Source organism: Tarenaya hassleriana, unplaced genomic scaffold (assembly GCF_000463585.1).
Source record: "Tarenaya hassleriana unplaced genomic scaffold, ASM46358v1 Cleome7, whole genome shotgun sequence".
In the NCBI taxonomy this organism is placed as follows: Eukaryota; Viridiplantae; Streptophyta; class Magnoliopsida; order Brassicales; family Cleomaceae; genus Tarenaya; species Tarenaya hassleriana.
In genome coordinates this window covers 3,214,578-3,233,734 of record NW_010969548.1, presented here as the reverse complement: position 1 = coordinate 3,233,734, position 19,157 = coordinate 3,214,578, and the positions used below count along the sequence as shown (strand labels likewise).

Sequence of the window (19,157 nt, the reverse complement as noted above, 5' to 3'; positions counted from 1 at the left end):
TATATATATATATATATATATATATATATTCACATTTGTTTCCAATTGATATGATACGAAAGACCCAAAAAAAATATTTCAAAAGGTTTATATTTTTGCTGTCAAAATTACTGGTTTGCGAAAATATAGCAATTGCGTTGTTTTTTTTTTGTTTACGTTTATACATTCACAAAAGTCGAACGGCTTCCAAAGTAATATATTATCGAATACATTTTATATTTTTTATATTTTCTGTAGATCAGTCTTAGATTACTCGTGATATATTTTTCTTATTTTTTAGATATGTTACTAACATTATTACATATTTTAGAGACGACCAAGTATATAATTTTTATTGGATAAACTTTATTAAACATTGATTTAGAATATCAATTAAAATTTGAGATAATTTTTTTTTATAAAAGAGAAACTAATCATAGTTTTGTAGAGATTGAAGGTGTGTAGTAGATATTTATTAAATGGATTGGTAATTTAATTACATGAGAAAAAAAAAACTACATATTTCGTTCGCTTTAAGAAATACACTTTGGTTGGATTTTCTTTGCTTTTTTCCAAAGAGAGCAAAGATTTCTATAAAGCTTTCCTCTAATTTCAAAAAAAAAATATTAAAAAGGGAAAAAGAAACCATAATTATGTGGTCATGTTATAAGTGGATAAAAGATATGATAAGACTACAAAATATTTAGTTTCTGCAGTTATATAAAAATGAAGGGAGACTTTTTAAAATATTTTTATTCAATAAATAATTGATTCTGAAATTCGAAAAACAATAAGACGCGAAATATTGATCCAATTATATGTGTATGCACACTGTTAATAGTTGATTTGTTGTTTCACAACACACACGTATATATATACGACCAATACAAAATTATAATTTTTTAAAAAGAAACTTATTAAAAATGTTAATATTTTGTAAAATTTACTGAGATTTCTTTTTTATATATATATATATATATAGGGCGAGACTGGAATGATAATCTGAATCTTTTTTGACCAACGAAAAAGGAAAAACAAAAAGGGGTGTAATGTAAATGATTCTCATCAATGTAGTGGCAGTGCTGTCGTGGGCATGACGTCACATATTTGTGGCCATGTAATAAAAATATGTTTCACAATTAAGTGAGAAATCATGTACGTAACGATGCCCCTCTATGCATATATTATATAATAACGATAATTTTATTGCAGGATTAAATTTAATCAATGAATGAATCAAAAGGGTAAAATTATAAACGTGGCATTTGCTGTCGGCAACGAGTTTAATGCCCCGATCCAATTAATTAACTCGCACTAACACTCAGAACGATCTTATTTGTTTTATATATTAATTTATTTATATTTTTGGTAAAATTGAAAAGCAGTCCAAAGGGCGACTTTCAGAATAAAATACAAGAGAGAGAGAGAGAGATCATCTTTTGTACTATATAGTAACAAATATATTTGCAATTTATTTGTATGTGTATATATATATAGTCCACACTCATTCGGACCAGTTTTTTTTTTCAACGAGAGACACAAAAAAGACGTTCAAACAGTCAATTAAAGCTGTGCAATAAAAAAATTAATATATTTATAAAACAATCGATTAAAGGCGCAATTTGGACCTTCCTATAATCAGGGCCTAAAATCAGTTCATCATATTTCCCAATTATGTACTCGTAGAAAAAGCTACGACACACACACACACACCTATACACACATATATATATATAACGCGTATATACATAGATGTATATACCACAACCCTACACGCACAAGTATGCAAGTTTACACAAGTGATTAGTGTATACAATAAGAAATATGTTAGTTAATAAACGCAAAATATTAATATATTACGTGAAATAACTTACCACTTCGATGGGAGCTTTTTTTTTTTTTTTTTTTTTGCTGAAATGTAATTCCTGTTAGATCCTAAATCAAAATACTGCTTAGTGATGGAGAATTCTCGAGAAGAATCAACCGTATGTAGAATCCATTTGATGATACGATAAAAAAATGATACATATATATATCTTATATATATATATATATAGAGAGAGAGAGAGAATCTTACGTACCTTTCTCTCTCTACAGCGACGACCGATGTGCAAAGAAAATGTAATGTGAAACCCAATGGAATGGAAACAAGGGAGGCGAGGGGAATGAAGCCTGGTCCGAGACCCCATCCGTCCATTCTCATCCCCTTTGATTTCTTCGTCTCGAACCACACGTCATTCTCCTCGACTCTTTGTCTCATGCATGCAGAGAGAGAGAGAGAGAGAGAGAGAGAGAGAGAAGAAGAAGAAGAAGAAGAAGTATTTGTGCACGCGTGTGTATGTAATATATAGATATATATGTGCGGCCATGCTTTGCTTTTTTCATGGACCCTCATGTTACGTGAAGATTAGTTTACTGCAAGATTCTCAAAAATCACCTATTTGTGGTGGAGGATGACCATAAATGATGATGATGATGATGATAGGGAATTGGTTACTATTAAACCAAATGAGACAAAACAAAAAATTGCATTCAATAAGTAACAATATAACAACAAATACCAGACAAAAAGAAGAAGACTAGATCCAACAATTTTTTTTTAAGAAAATATTTATATTTCAAAATTTATCTAACTATAATTATTGTGGTTATATAAACGTCACCCAAAATCTAATAATTTGATGTAAAGTTGAATTTCCAACGTCCATAGTATTTAGTTAAAATCTTTCTCTACCCTGCGTGCCTCATTTTCCCTTTCTTTTTTTTTTAAACTTCTTTTCCACTGCATTTTATTTCTTGTGAAAAGACAACTACACAATGCAAGTCTCTGTCTCATTTAGAGGGTAAAGAATCCGACGGAGCACTTCATTCCAAGGAAAGTTTGGCCAGAGTGAGGGAAAGAGCCTTCACACCATTTGCCATATCTTCAGGAGCTGCATACTCTTCAGGTTTATGGCTATACCCTTCACCCCCCAAAAGAAATGTATCATATTATTGACGGATTCATTCACAATGGCTACAATATTACGTATATCTTTTTTTTTTTAATTGATTTCAAGTGTGTATATATACCTTTGTAGCAAGGGATGAATATCATACCCATTGGAGATATCCTGTATAATATACCCAGAAATCATCACCCTTTCTTGTTCATGATATGTATATGCATAATGTAGATCACAAATTCGTCGTTAGGATTTGCATATAAAGGGGGGGGGGGGTTACCTGGCCATGAACAGAGAATCATGATAAGCTCGGCTGATCATTGTCTTGTGCGTCAGGTTGAGCTCTGTTGTTGCCTCCGCCATTTTCTGGATCACCAGCTTGTCTGAGAGAGCTGGTGGATCTTGATTTACAATCTTGAATTCCGATAACTTTACTTTTCGGCTTTTAGCTATTCTGTTTGCAGAGTCCCGGATTTTCTCAACCACGTCGTTCCTCCTTGCTTCATCAATGTCCCGGGTGTCTGAAAGAACGCAAGAACTTACTCCACAGATCAAAATCAATAACTAGAGTACCCAGTTCTTGAACTCAGAGAAATCAAGGCTTGGTTACCGATTTCAAGATGAGATTTGCTCGGAATGCTGTTGATTGCCCCGGGATGCAGTTCCAGAATACCTAAAGTGCAACGGGATCGTTTAAAGAACGATAGACAATCTGCTGAAAATCCTGAAACAAGTTGTCCAGAGTATGTTCTTGTTGTAGCAGGGGAAAAAAACTTACCGACAGTCCCTACAGTATCTATTGATCCCGATTCTAATACGTGTTTCTCTACAGCAAGAGCTAACTCTGCAGCTGCAAGTCCCGCATCGTTCCTGAAGAGCATTGCACGTCGGTCAATCGACATATATTAATGCATTATGCGCAGAGATGCATGCATAGTCATTACTTCTGATTCTAGTGTAATACTGCAATGCATATTTCAGTATTTGAAGAGTAGAAGAGCTTATATACACTCATACATAAACACATGACTGTTTATCTGTACGTTGTAAATGCATAGACATGCACATGCATGGTCACAAAAACATGATGCACCAACAGATACCGGCATGCCAAGCCAATACCATAGAACTGATATTTGCAAGTAGAGTGTTAAGTATGCTTTACCTATATGGCATAAGGACAGCACCAGCATGCCCTCCATTGCCTTCAAAATCCACTTTCAAACTTGCTGGAGCAGCAATGGCTGTTACTATACCGATCTGTAAACCTGAGTGAAATTACAACTATTTGCTCAACTGGAAACCGAGACAGGAAAGCAGAAGGCATGCACATGAAAAAGAGAACAACCTTCCTCTTCCAATGTAGGTCCTTGTTCAATATGCAACTCGATAAAAGCAAAGTAGCTTCCTTTCTTCAGGAACACGCTTGACAAGTCATCTCCATCTTTTGCATATCCCGCTGATCTAGCTGCTTCTAGGAAGGACACATTTTGGCCATCCACAACTGTGGTCTTTAAGGCTTCTGCCAGTTCTTGGCTTCCAGCGAGTAAACGGCTGTACATCGGGCAGAATGTATTAGGATTTAGGAAGATCTCGAGTTGGGTAAAATCAGAAACAAACAAATAATAATACAAGCATCGGTTCACGAAACAGAAAAAGAAAACGATATTTTTGTGTGTGAAGATTATGTGTGACCTTCCTAAACAGCTGATGCCGTATCGTGTAGGTTCTTCCGACGTGAACAAGATAATCTCCAGAGACCTCTTGGGTTTGAACCCCGACCTGAGCAACAATATTAGAACATCAAGAGATGATGGAATGCAGAACAAGAAGCTTCAACCTTGAGAGACATTAATTATGCAGGCTGTTCTGCTTTGTCTTATCATTAAGATTTCGATTTTTCAGGTTATTCATACCTTTTCAACACATTGATGGCTTCTACTGCGCCTAAAACACCAACAACTCCGTCATATTTCCCCGAATATGGAATAGCATCAATGTGAGATCCAGTGGCAACTGCAGGAAGATTTGGCTCAGATCCAACCCTAAGCAGAAGATGAAAAAAATATCAGAAGAACAGACATCAAGATATGAACAAAACAACAAACTAGAATTAGTACATAGGTTTAAAGTTCCAAATCGCGTAGGTAAACTTAGGGAATGTAACTCATGGAATTAGTTGTGCAGAGGAAGAATCAGACAAGGAGCATGAGAGGAGACAGAACCAACCATCTGCCAAATATGTTACCAACAGCATCCTCTCTAACAGATAGGCCAGCAAGTCCCATCAAGTTCTTTACGTACCTGTCAATTCATTGTCATTGGCAATCAAATTATAGTTCATATGTAGATAGTGAGATGAGAAAATCATGTTGGAGAAGAGTGTCAATAGCTCAACATTGAGAATCAGGACATTGATCTTACATAGGCTATGTAACATAGCAAACGTTCTCAGTTCGCCAATAGAGCAACTGAAAAAGAACTCTCACTATTGCTAAACAATAGGTTCTGAGAACATAAAAGCTTTGCAAGGAGTGTGTAACATTGCTGTTTTTATACTTAAACGAGCACCGAATGCAGAGGAAAGACGAACAATATAGATGCTCGTCTAACTAATTTGCATAAAAAAGTCGAAAATTTATCTTAGTGATGAGCAATTACCGGCGTGCCAAGACATCTCTGTCAGTGTATAGAACCCTGGTCACTGAAGGGGCTGGAGAATCGGAGAACCCGGAAAGCTCATCTATCTAAAGAGACAAAAGCACAATCATGGAATAAAACTCAGATAGATAACTCAAAAAACCACAATGTCTGAATCTATTTTGGATTTAGCTGAGATTACAACTCACTGTTCACTTAAACCCTCCACCCATACACTGCAACAAAGCCCCAAATTTTATAACAAAAGATCGTTTCAAGAAAATCAATCTAATCTCCCAAAAACCGCTAAAGCCAGTACAGTTCAGCAAACACTTGCTTTCCCACCAACTAATCGCTTATGGCTGAACTCGTAGACTAACAGAGACTTGAATTTGGATTTTGGCTGTCCGAAAATTCGATATCTTTACCGAAACTAGTTCACTACGAACCAAAATTCTTATCCATAAATCTAATCAAGTTCCTTTGAGATCCAGAGAAACCATTTAGGGTTTCCTCAAAAGCTATTTGTGGAATCCACCTGAAGAAGAAAACCAAACAAATACACAAACCAAACATTAGCTACACGCAGTAGAGCCTGAAGATGATCGATTACAAAAACCTGGTCTTTCAGCCTTTGAGAATCAACAGACAGTGAAGAGGCAAGGTCGGCGAAATGGAATTGATCCGGTTCGTGAATTGGGTACCCAGAGAAATCCTCCATAGTTCTGATCGTTGGGTCTTCTTCATGTTGCTGTTGAGCTAAGCTTGAAGGCGGGGAACAAAGAGACAAGAGAAGAAGAAGGGCACGAGACCAGAAGTCGGGAGATTTCAAAAGCGCCATTTTTCTTCAGTGTGAGGTTCTGTGTGTTCATAACGGGAATGTTGGTCTTTCCATATCTTTTGCCTTTACGTTTTACCCCCTTTTTTAGTTAGTTTTTTTTTTCGAGAAATGCCATCAACTTTCATCAAATTATGTAATGTTACAAAAACTAATTAAATAATTCTTTTGGTCCACTGATAATTTTAATCAGAACAAAATTATATAATTTAGTTAGTATTATCACCCGTTTTTTTAATAAAATTCACAGTTCCTAACTAAATTATTTTAACTTTTCATTTCTGGAATACATACAAGATCATGATACATCCACATACATAGACATCCATACATACAAGTTTTATATAATTTATCTTTTTATATGGTTTTTTCTTTTTTTCATGAATTTTAATTATATACTATACTATTTGATTTTTTTTTTCCAAAGTCCATTTATCTTTTCAATTGTAATTTAATTTTCAATTACCTTTGTCTACAATATTGATGCAAAAGCTAGGAAAAAGAAAAGATTCATTCGAAAGAAGAGCCAAAGACACTCTCTTTACACATGTTTTTTCATGTTGTTGTTTTTTTAAAGATTACAATCCCACTCATTAAACCAAGACCCTTATGAGTGTCATCTCCTCAAATGTAACACCTATTGTTGAATGCAGTAACTCATTCCGGCTTCATACCCTTCTCAGTGCCCTTTTGAAGGCCTGAATTCTGCATAGCCGCCATTGATGTTTGCCGATAAATTCGGGTTTGAATTCGAAGCCTCTGATCCAAAGGGCGGGTAAGCAGCTTCATCGGGATTCCTCATCGCACGTAAAGACAGGTCCATGTTCGCCATTCGCCACTGCGTCGGTATCAACCCATCCATTTGCCCATTTCCATAGGGTGAAGCAGAGGCAGAGGAATGGGGCATGTATGAGTCGAAATGGCCATATCCATGGTGGAACCCTTCATCACTGTAACTCCTCGAGGACCTGCAAGACAACAACTCACCTGAGAGACCGAGCTCTGTCCCTGTCCCGTGATGATGATGATGATATGTGTAATGGCTGCTGCTGCTGCTGTTGAACAGTTGGGGTACAACATGGAACCCACTTCCCGCCATCATCATGTTGCTTCCATGTTCATCTTCGAGCAGGTCGTTGATGATGTCCAGGTGAGGGAACTCATCAGTTACCAGGCTCTGTGTCTGTTCCAGAGACCTGCTTCCTATGGGTGTGTAGGGGTTAGCTGCTTTAAGGGCGTCCCGGTTCATGCTGCTGATGGTTCTATCCCTCTGAGAACTCGAACTCGAACTCCCTCCTGTCCACATGAGCCCACCTGATGAGCCATCCCGAGAACCGAGACTGAAAGGAAAGCCTGACTGATAGGATCCAGAACTTGGAGGCGGTTGCGAGTACGGTGGCAATGAGTTTACTCCCGCAGCTGGAGAGCTCGAGCGGTTAAAACTAGACGAACCGGCGGGGGTGTTACCCACTATAGCACTTTTGTAGGATTGAGGAATGAAGGGTTGGCTGCTCGGAGACGGGTCAGGACCCAACCGGCCGGCTGAACTAGCTGACCTTGCAAGCGAACTGGTGGTTTGAACCATCGAGACTATAGGGCTTGCCTGCAGCTTGGGAGGGATTATAGGAGCACTGGAAGGCCTTGATATGGAAGGTGTCACTTGGGCCATGGATTTTTCAGCAGGTTTCGGAGCTAAAGCCTCCTTCTGCACCTCAGACCTCGGGCCCACTGTCACTGTGCGTGACTGAATATTCAGGGTTACCGATGCTTGATCTGATGAAGACGGTGGTCCATTCGATGCTATTTTCCGGGCTGGAACCGTGTCGATGCTCGTAACACCTTTTTCCTCTGGTTTCGGCTGCAGAACCGAGGTAGGATTCCTAGGACCACTTCTCGGAGAAGCAGCGCTCTTCTCTTTAGGCCGGTCCATATCAAAAGTGTTCACCGCGTTTTGTTTCATCTGCACATTGTGTACCTGCAGAAGGATAAAAGCTGTATTATCAGTTTGATGTTATATGAGATAAACATAATGAAATTGTTTTGAGAAGCCCAGTAATTCCACAAACTCTTGCTTATTGATACTTCTCTTCTAATTTATAGACATAAATAGCAACTAGCAAATGAGTAAACCCACATTCTTAACAGGACTACGCTCCCCAGACCTCTCGGCTTCCCGAATGGAGGAGACAACTGCATCGGCTTCTGATACACTGACCTTGCATCGCTCGGAAGAAGCCCGGTTCTGAGTCTTTCCTCTGGGAAATAGTGAGGGTAGGTAACATTTTGAGTTATAAAATATCGCAAAAACAGACAAAAGAAACCAAAAAAAACACTTACTTGCTCGGGGACTTGTTATGGTTGTAGTGATGATTTAACATATTCCCTTTGTGGAATCCATTGGTTACCCCTGAAAGAGTTGAGTCATTAGAACACGTGGATGAACTATCATCCATCACAGACTGATTCTTTCTCTCCGAAACTCCATTAGAAATAGATATGGAACTGTCTCTTCCTCTGCTGCTACTGCCTCCTGTGGGAGTAGGAACAATCTCGGATGTGTCAGTATCCCAATGAACAGGGCTACTGTCTCTATCTTCTGAATCAGGCTGAAGGATTTCACCCGAACCATCCACCGAATCAGATATGTCGGAAACATCTCCGAAAGTTTCGGGTTTTTCCACGGTGGATTGAGCATTCCCTGTCAAAGAGTCCTTTTTCTCGTCACCTTGGTTTTCCTCACTATCCTTGTCATCTGTTGGGGAACTCACCTTTTCTTCCTTTTTCTTCTCCTTTCCTTTGTTTTTGTTCCTTTTCTGTTTTGCCTACGAGTTTCCAGGCAACCAAACAATCAGTATTCCGGCACAAAAATCAAGAATAGGAAAAATATTTAGATTGAAAACTGCAGTAAGCAATAATCAAACCTGCTTCTTCTTAGATTTCTTCTCTTTCTCGGCTCCTCTTTTGGCCCTCTGTTCACTTTCTGCCAACCACGCTTCCTCTTCTTCACGGATAAGCTCTTCCTGTCTTTTCAACGCTACAGCTTCTTGGTATGCAACCTCGATTTTGTTACTGCACTTCTCAGAAAGTTTCCATTAAAATACATGGAAAAAAAAAGACATACAATACCAAAAACAAGAAAAAGAGAGTAGATAGGTACAGTTTTTCATGTGAACAATGGCATTAACCTCACAACATTGAACATGACCGACCTTTTAGACAGATTTGTTCATTTAAGCACATAAGTTTTACGAAATTTTCAAACCTGAGAGGGAGAGTGAGGGAGATTCCACCATGTTACCTGAATATATGGGCAAGAACAAATATTTCCACAGTCCGTCTACCCAGTTCAGTTAAACGTCTCTCATCACGCTCAATGGCTTCCTTGTTGAACTCCTCTCCAGCATTGCCCTCCTAGATAATGTCGAATAATAAGCAGTGTCATCAATTCCAGCATAATTTGCAATCAGGTATTGCCAAAGATGTTCATGTATTAAGCAATTTTCAAGAATAAGAGAGCCTACAAAACTGGAAATTAAAAAAAAAAACTATGAAACTAACCTTTGTACGATTTTGAGGACCTTTTTCATCTTTTGGGGGCAAAGGCTCCAGAGCAGCCCTTTCTAGGAGTAACAGAACATCATCGACTAATACAAACATATCTTTGTCCACACTAACAATTGGAGCCGGTGATTCTTCAGCATCCAACAGTCTTGGCCTATTTTTCTTGTCCTTAGATAGGCGGCCTTCAAGAGCCTTCAACCCACTATACAATGAATCCATCACCAAAGTGGATGTGACTTCCTTCTCTATGAAGAAGTGTTTCACGACTACTTTTAGAATCACGTCCATTTTCTCCCTTGACATTCGCCTTCTGGAATTTTGATCCATCCCTAACCAGAAGGCACAGAAGCTGCAACCAATAATATCCACCATTTTTATGAAGAACTTCTCAAACTTTGAGGGGAAAAAATAGATCAAAAGAAAATTCTTCCCAGATCCTCTTTTAGGGGTTTACCCTCTCCAATTCTTAGGGAGTCAAAACCGGTAGTGGTATATTAGAGATAATGAAGCATCCAACCGCCAAAAAAATTTCAGACATATATCAATTAGATAGTTGTCTCCAAGAGTCAGTGGTGCCGGTTTCACATTGTGTGATAATTTCTCCAAAACTTGGTTGTGCCTGCTGTCAAGTTACTTTCACACTGTGCGACTTTCGCACACTAAAGGAAACCACAGCAATTTCATGTCTTTGTGTAACATTATGGTCAGAGGAATGAACTACGATTTCTTTTCTGGAACAGAGAAGAGTTGAGTACATATGTTTACAATGTGAAATATATACCTCGTCCATCTAGCTTTGTCCTCTATCAACCTCCCCAGCTTGCTTCTTCTCTCTTCCACGAAGCGCCGGCAAATTTGCTCTACATTTGTCAAATAGACCCTAACGAGTTCTCTCCTATACTGACAATCAAGGCAGCGAAATGGCCGGTCCACCCTCTCTCTACAGGAATCGATTAAGAAATGTTACGTAAAAAGCAAAAGTAGCAACACAGAATGGTTATTTTGCACACTGCTCCGCACAGTTAATCCCGCATTACCTGATGACCTGAACTTGAGCCTTTATTATAAGAGAGTCAGAATCATCAATGAATCCATCCTGCAGTTTGGGTAACTCCATAAACTTTTTCCATCCCCAATCATGCTCTTTCTTCCAGAATCGGTGTAAAGTATCTGCAAGAAATGCGTTTAGTTCTCTGTAGATTGGAAACTGAGATGGGAGCAAGAAAATCAAAGACGCAAAATGTAAACCTGAGTATTTCGATTTCTTTGGATCTTTATTCACCACAGCTATAGTAAATTGAGCGAAATGACTCCATCCTGTCTCGGATATAACAAAAGAACCAGTGTGTTCAGGTTTGCAGACAGAAATGAGAACTAAGTTACAGAAAAGTGAACAACAATACTGACCTGGAAGAAGCTTATCATGGTTTGCAACACAGAGAAACAAAGACAGATGGTTACAAACATCACAGCCCTGGGGATAAATCAAAATGTACCTGCCATACATAGAATAAGGATAAAAGGAATAAAATCAGATACATAGAATCAAATCCCAACACGTTTGTCAATTTCTGCATAGATGTGCATATACAGTAACATTAGCTTCAGAATTTTCCATACATTTTAAAAAAAAATCTTTAACCAAGAAAGCCAAAATATGTGGATAGTAAACAAAACACAAGCCACATACCATTTGAAGCCACCAACGGCAAAAGCACTGCTACGGAGCTCCCTTTTGTTGATCTCCGAGAATTTATCAATCTTCCATGTATGTCTCCCATATAGTTCAGAGGGTTTTTGCCCTAGCAAAAAGAGCCAATTTCAGAGGAGATGACCGGAAAAGACATGCATAATACGATATAGTACAAAACTAAACAAACAAAAAAGGAGAATCATCTTAAATATGCGTATCTAGAAATACATAGTAGGTTATTGCACGAAACTGAAGTTCTAAAACGAACAAACAACCCGGAAAAAAAAAAAGAACAAAAACATACAATCTTAATCTTCCATTTCTAGCACATTTAATGCTAACAGTTGCCTGTCAATTCATACATTTGCTTAATCAGGCACTTGCAGCAATAGTAAGATGAGACAAAAATGAAAAGGAAATAAGACCTATAAGTCGAAAAAACGTCAACTACTATCTTGCAAGTGGATACAGATATCATCTGTAAAAGAAGAAAATCGGCTTGTACGAGAAAGCTGTCCGGGATGCAATGCAAAGCCATGACCCCATCATAGCATTCTTGTACATATAGTGCAAACTTATGAATCAAACAATAAATGGATGTGATTCATCCGTCGGTTATTGATCTTATTGAATAGTCGCAGCACATGCAAGAGCGTACCATCATCATCGTCATCAGTGTCCCAGTAAGGAGGAGACGTCGACGGAGTTCCATTCTCCAGTTGATCAGACGACCGCCACTCCACAATTGCTTCCCCCGATTGGCTTCTCTGTCCATTTGAGCTTTCCACCATTGATTGCGTTCGAGAATCCTCGTTAACAATCTCGGCCATTCTCCCTGCAAGGTTGTCTTATGTGCCAAAAAGTGTATCTCCTTCCTCGAACTAAGAAAATCAAAGAATGGAGACAGCAGATTAGATCCCGAATTATGCCAATCTCGTCAAAGATAACAGGCTTAGCACATTGCAATCTAGCAAGAGCAAGGCGCCGATAAAAAGATGTCAAATAACGATCAGAATACGATAAACGAACTCTAAAGCAGTTAACTTAGCCACTGAAACAGACAACAAAACAAGCAGGCAACTTTTCTCCGATTGTAACAGTCGTCTGTTTGTTAACTCTATCAAAACATAGCATCATAACTTGAATGATCCTAGAACACGGTCTGGACCGAACAGGCAAACTATTTCAATAAACCACTGAGCAAAACACATCCCAGAATCAAAATCCACAATTATTTCTCTCCGTTTTCAGGGAAACCAACCCAATTCATGGCTCAAATCCATACCGTAAACCCCACACCAGATATCCAATGGGCAATAAACCCTAAATCCAATCTTCAGAGATGGATTGATAAAACCCAGCTGAAAATACAAGAAAAATCAACCTCTCGTTTTCATCAACTAAATCTCCACAGAAACACCCAATTGCAATCAAACGTCGAAAACCAAACAAAACCCATAAACCAAAATTCAACGATCGGATAGCGAAAACCGTTCTTGAATAAAAATAAAACCAGATTGAAATCGGAAACCTAAGCCTCGCAAAATCTGAACAACAAGGGAGCGAGCGAGATTGAGAGGGGCGTTAAGGGCATCGCCCAGATCGAAGCGAACCTGGGTCGGTGGAAGAAAGAGCAAAGAGAAGCTTATTCTTCGAATGGGTTAATGGCTGCTCTTCGAGATTCTAGAGAGAGAAGAAAAGAGACGACGGAAGAGAGAGAGAGATCGCAGGAAACACCTAAAAGAAAAGCCCGAGGAGAAAAAACCCCTTATAAAAATTCATTTTAATTGTTCGATAATTTATAACGTTCATGTTTTTGAAGGAAACAAACGGAGGAATACCTTAAAAATCCATATTCATACTTGTTGTGCTCCAAGTTTATATCGAATTTGGTGGAAATAATAAATTTATTAGATCAACTTATCATATTATATAATTTTTAAATATTATACGATTATAGTTTAGTTGCATAAACAGTATCATATTTGGAATCTCTCTGCAAATTTTGTTTTAAATTTTTTGTATAAAATTATAAGTTATAAATTGGTTATTTACAAATAAAATTTTATGGTATGACAATATAGAACGATATTGGGGGAGTCCCCAGCCTAGTGGTTAATGACAACCCCTCTACCATGAGGTTGTGGGTTCGAATCCCAGGTATGGTACTACTTTTAAGCCGGTCAGCTTTACGAAGCTGGTTTACCTGCTCTGCGTGGTTTGCCGGCTACTGCGTAGGGCGGTGGGTGCCGTTCTCGTCCGGCCTATGGCCTGAGAGGCGTTGCGGTGTCCGGTGTCTGACCCGAAGGATTGTAGGATAGGGGTTTCCATCGTACCAAAAAAATATATATATATAGAACGATATTAAATCTGTTGGCTAGATTAGTTTATAGATTTTAACAGTTATTATAGTAGTAACAAAAATTGTTGATTTGACGATCCAAATATATTTGGTTGATAAACCAATTTATATAACTAATTTGAATTATGATAAGCATAGTGATTTTTTTTGTCACGATAATGTAGCGTTTATATTACAAATAACCCTTTAAAAGTTCAAAAACATAACATTTTAATTATTTTTGTAGATTTATTAACGACCTAATAGAGCGTATATTTTTCCATTCTGTTTCCAGTAGCATTAGTTCACGTAAAAACGGTACCCTAAAATGCAATTTGATAATTGATATAATTATTAATTATGAGACCAGTTTTCAAGTCCTCTTCTTTATTGCACGAACACCCGTACGTTTTTATTTATTACATAATAACCTACAACTTTAGAAACGTTCAGATTTCACCCCTAACCAAATACCTTCATTCTCCATTTCTTCCACCGTTCCTTCGTCCGCTCCGCCTCACCCACGACACCGATCAAAAGCTCAATCACGTATTCTGCGAGAGACAAGAAGCGGAACTCGACCGAGTGGTTCGTGAATTTTCAGGGATCGGTAATGGAAGTGATGGCCGGAGTTGGAACCGGAGAACGGCCGATATTCCTTCCGCTGAACCTTGATGGTTCCTGACAACCCAGATCTTCCCCTTCATTACCTGTCGGATCCAAGACAGAACAACTCTTGTAGAGTCAGAGAAAGATCGAAACCATGCATATGTAAGAAAAAAGTCCAACCTTTACGAGTCTCTCGCAAGTTCTGAAGCTCATATGATCCTCATGGCTACTTCTGCTCCTTCCATGGAGTTCTTCTGAAACAGAACAGTGTCCAACTATCACGAATTCGAATCTGACATTCACGGTCTCGTTCTGATAGTTCAGTCTCCACACCGCCTCTCCGTCGACCCTTCTCTCTTCCGTGCATTCGCTCTCTTGGAAAACCCGGAAAATCGCATTCCGTCCACTTCCCTCGGATGCGATCTGATCCATCAGGAGGCCGAGCATATGCAGCATGAGCTGAAACACTCTTCTACTGTCGCCCACGACTCGATCCACCAGCCATTTGTCGACATCTGTTGAGAAACCGAAACCCTTTTGGACACACAAACACTTGGCCGAGCAAGCTGCCTCCTTCACGAGCGAGTGTAGGCTAAATCCCCTCATCTGCAGTGAAATCGCTCTATCGCTGTTAATCTTTTTGGCTTCGTTGTTGTTGTTGATAAGTATCGATAGCAAGTTGCTAGTTTTGGCCATGGTGTCGACGATAATCTTCTGGTCACTGGATAGGTTATGGTCTCTCGTCATGGAAAGCAATCCAAGAATTGAATACACAGGACCTCTGGTCGAGTCACTTATCATCTGCTCGAATGATGTCCTAGCCTGATTTGCTCTTAGAGCGTCCTGTCTTGCTGCCTGAAGTGCTCGGTTCTGTTCCTCGAGCTTCTCTCTCGTAAGCTGAGATTCTTCAAGAATCGCTGCGTGAGAAATCGCCACAGCCACTTGATCAGCAACACACTCGATGATCTCGAGCTCCACATGAGTCCAATGCCGAAACTCGTCCCGAGGAAGGACTAACACCAAGATCGCATAACACATCTGTATCTCCTCAGGTGTCCTGCCATTGAAGCTCGAGACAGGAAGCATCGGGACCCGGATCCCGACCGTAGGCCCGGCCTCTCCTCGGCCAGTCACCCGAGCGAGAACAGAATTATCGCTCAAGAACTCCACCTCCTCACTGCATTTGATCCTTGAGACATCACACTCGTCGATAGGTACAGAACAACGGCGATAACGGCTTGAATAAGCATGGTTCCTCGGTTTAAACTCGTGTGTCAGATTCATCTCAGTTCTGATATTGTTAGGCATCCAGACCGCGCAACTATGAAGGCCTAAAGTTCTCGACAACTCGACCAACGTAGTGTAGAGTATCGTATGCCGATCAAGAGACTTTCTTATCTCCTGCGTGAGCATACGTACGTGAACTCCGGTCTCCTTCTGCTTCATTAGAAACCCGACTTCCCGGTCGAGCTCGCAGGCCTTCTTGATCAACAAAAACTCCCGAATCTTCGCCAAGAAGAAAACCGGGATCAGACTGACCATGGAGAGTGCGGTCACGATCGAGACGAAACCCGTGAGAATCTTGGAGATGGTGAGAGCCGCCATGAACAGGAACGGGTGAGGCATTGAGGTCAGAGCAGTGAACAGATGGGTCAAGCCGCAGAGGACGATGAAGGCGATGAACTCGATGATGTAAAACTTGAAGGGCACGTAAGATGTGCTCATGAAGTAGATGAGCTCCAAGGGGATAGTGAGATACGCCAAAGCGATCGTGAAGTCAGCGGCTCTCTGCGTGAGGAGAATCGTCTCGTAATGCCAGAAGCTTTTCTCGTCGTTGCAGTTGCATCTGGAGGAGAAGCCATTGTCGGCTAAGGACACGGAGCAGAAAAAGAAGAGCACGACAACAAACAATGTCCTTAACATTGTACAAGAACAGATCCAGACAGACAGAGATAGATGAATAGGAACGGTTTCAATCCATATTGGAACCAAGGTTGGATTTTTTCCTTCAAACCCTTGTTTTTCTGCTCCCCAGATTCTTCAAAACTGCGATTATTCCCAGAGATTTCCTTCAAATGAATGACCCATCACGTGAAGAATTCGACTTTTAACAGGAGAAAATCAAATTAACTGAAGCAAAATCATGAACAGATAAAAGACCCATTCATATTTTTGAAGATTCTGCTCTACGAAATCTGTCATCACACCAGAAACCTCAGTGTCACTTGCCAGCAATTTCATCAAGAGAACCCAAAATCAGATCAAACAAGCTAGCAGCCAAAAAATCTTTTGACCTCGCATGGTAGAAAAATCACAGAGAATAAAGTCCATACCTTTAAAAAAAACCTCCAATTGACACCGATCAGACCCAATTGCTTCTCCACAGAACCCAGAAAAACCCATGAAAAAAGAAACCACCTTTCGCTTTTCGTTTCCTCTTTAGGGTCTCTCTCTCACCTCTTCGAACACAGAGAGAGAGAGAGAGATGGAGTTTGAAGCGGTGGGGAAAACAGACAAGTGTTGGAGGATGTGTCCTGTGGATTCGGTCCGAGGAGGAAATGGGAGGGACCCGTGTCTTAGGTTAACATGAACTGAACATCGACACTTTTGTTTCAGTCCCTACTTCCATGCTTTCACACTCTTCCATTTCTAGGAATGAAAAGAATCAATGATCTATTGAAAAGTTTCCCACTTCTCTTCCTTTTCCCATTTTTAAATGGATGAATGTTTTTATCATTGTTTGAATGTTTTTAATTCCATTGTTCATCATTCCACAATTTAGATTCTTAATTTTTATTAACACGACACCAAATCTACGATTTTGCTTAGCTTTTTAACCGCATATATATATTCCCGCATTTTTCACGTGCTCTTTTTCATAAGTAACGGTAAGACTTTCTTTTCTTTTCTTTTTTGTGTGTGTGTATATATATATATAATCTAATTAATTCAGAACATTAAAAAACAGAAAAGAATCAAAAAATGCTGGATATGAACCACTAGATTACGGTGTCGAGATCTCATGATGATTATTTATGAACAAATATGTACACTCCATAAATGTTACGTCTTTGTAGATTGCTAAGTTCATGAAATGAATGTTGTGCCACTAAAATCACGGAGTATATATTAGACGTTGATATTGAAATTTCAGATTTATGCCATGAAATTTTCATGGAATGTATCAAATTTTATGGTGATTTCTCAAAGAGATGGATTTACGCTTTGTTAATTATGCAAACTACAACATATGTGTATATATATATATATACACACACACACACCCTTATACATGGTGATACATACACATGCCCATCGATCCTTGCTTATGGGATAAAAGGTTTTTTTGTTGCAGTATATTTTTTTCTTTTTTGCCGCAGAAAAATCATCTTCCTCGTATTCTCCAAAGTCGTTGGCCGTTTCCACAAACGATGGCAACGAAGACGGCAGAGATTAACGGTCCAAATATAAATTTTGAATTAAAAAAACAGTTTACGGCTGATTTTTTCATTAATATAGTTCACGATTTTTTTGGTGAATTTGCAGATTGCCCATAAAATGTTTTTACATATATAACTACAAACTGACATCGTACGATCCAATATTCCCCTTCACATAATCGTCAAAATCAAACATAAATACATATACATATATATACGGCCACATATGTGTTTGTGTCTCGTATGCCCCAAAAACATACATTAGAAGGAAAAAAGATATCATAACTATACATATGTATCAACTCATCATATATGCTTCGAATATCACAACAACGCCAAGGATCGCATTTTTTTTTATGAAAAAAGGAAATAATGACAGAATCGAAACTATATATAACAATGGAATATTGTAAACACAAAAATAAAAAAGAAGGTATATAACTAATTAGGGTGATGATATATATATTGATCAAGAGCCAAGTCTGAGCTCCAAATCGATTTCATCTCCTTCGACGACAACAACGCTTTCTTTCACCCTTTCGTCTTTGTCGGAAATCGAACCGATCCCTAAGCTCAAGCTTGTCCTCAAAACATCTTGTTCGTAACCACCCATTACGAGCTTTGGTCCCGACGAGGCAAAAGATTTATGAACTCGATGATCATCCTTGGCCGTGCTTTTAATTATACCGAACGTAGTCGGCGTATTAGGGTTCATGCAGAGTAACGATTCTTCTTCTTCTTCTTCTTCTGTTGTGGCGTTTGCGTTTGCGTTTTGCTTGGCTTTTGCACGGTCGCGGCGGTGGATGTTCATGTGACCGCCTAGGGCTTGTGCGTTGGTGAACCCTCTTTTGCAGAAAGTGCACTCGTACATCCGACGTCGGCTCCCGGCGGCGACCGTGGAAGATCGCCGGTGACTGTCGCCGGATCGGGTTGAGATTCTTGTCTCTGCTGATGACGATCTCTCGCATTCCATTCCTCACAAAATCCCTAAAACGCTTGAGATGACAAATAAGAGAGAGAGGGCGGAAATGGTTTGAAGAAGAAACCCTAAAATCTCGAAGAATGATGTTTTTTTTTAAGGAGTCAAAAGGGTTTGGTACATATAAGGATA

General features: G+C 39.2%; 4 protein-coding genes across 6 annotated transcripts; all 4 read right to left on the bottom strand.

The window, feature by feature from the left end:
* Positions 1–2,627: 2,627 nt before the first annotated feature.
* Positions 2,628–6,457, bottom strand: LOC104801094 (ureidoglycolate hydrolase). Its single transcript, XM_010524188.2, has 12 exons — positions 6,184–6,457; positions 5,586–5,671; positions 5,154–5,228; positions 4,841–4,969; positions 4,620–4,706; positions 4,273–4,478; positions 4,090–4,192; positions 3,703–3,794; positions 3,535–3,597; positions 3,205–3,445; positions 3,052–3,092; positions 2,628–2,942 (listed from the first exon to the last, which is right to left on the bottom strand). The coding sequence occupies exons 1-12, from the start codon at positions 6,403–6,405 to the stop codon at positions 2,845–2,847; spliced, it is 1,443 nt and encodes a 480-aa protein (XP_010522490.1). The 5' UTR covers positions 6,406–6,457; the 3' UTR covers positions 2,628–2,844.
* Positions 6,458–6,895: 438 nt separating this feature from the next.
* On the bottom strand, positions 6,896–13,417 carry LOC104801093 (MATH domain-containing protein At5g43560-like). Its single transcript, XM_010524187.2, has 13 exons — positions 13,270–13,417; positions 12,315–12,537; positions 11,654–11,765; positions 11,371–11,459; positions 11,212–11,280; positions 11,001–11,133; positions 10,745–10,903; positions 9,961–10,312; positions 9,701–9,813; positions 9,324–9,471; positions 8,740–9,224; positions 8,537–8,657; positions 6,896–8,377 (listed from the first exon to the last, which is right to left on the bottom strand). Exons 2-13 carry the CDS (start codon positions 12,484–12,486, stop codon positions 7,082–7,084), a joined length of 3,249 nt encoding a protein of 1,082 aa, XP_010522489.1. The 5' UTR covers positions 12,487–12,537; positions 13,270–13,417; the 3' UTR covers positions 6,896–7,081.
* Positions 13,418–14,367: 950 nt separating this feature from the next.
* LOC104801091 (ethylene response sensor 2) lies at positions 14,368–17,225 on the bottom strand. Of its 3 annotated transcripts, none has more exons than XM_010524184.2 (3): positions 16,940–17,225; positions 14,787–16,801; positions 14,368–14,707 (listed from the first exon to the last, which is right to left on the bottom strand). In XM_010524184.2, the coding sequence occupies exons 2-3, from the start codon at positions 16,527–16,529 to the stop codon at positions 14,543–14,545; spliced, it is 1,908 nt and encodes a 635-aa protein (XP_010522486.1). In that variant the 5' UTR covers positions 16,530–16,801; positions 16,940–17,225; the 3' UTR covers positions 14,368–14,542. The 3 variants fall into 3 exon arrangements, with proteins under 3 accessions (XP_010522486.1, XP_010522487.1, XP_010522488.1); XM_010524185.2 differs by having other exon boundaries at positions 14,787–16,675; XM_010524186.2 differs by having other exon boundaries at positions 14,787–16,652.
* A 1,134-nt stretch (positions 17,226–18,359) lies between these two features.
* On the bottom strand, positions 18,360–19,114 carry LOC104801090. Its single transcript, XM_010524183.1, has one exon. It carries the CDS (start codon positions 19,017–19,019, stop codon positions 18,516–18,518), a length of 504 nt encoding a protein of 167 aa, XP_010522485.1. The 5' UTR covers positions 19,020–19,114; the 3' UTR covers positions 18,360–18,515.
* Between the last annotated feature and the right edge of the window lie 43 nt (positions 19,115–19,157).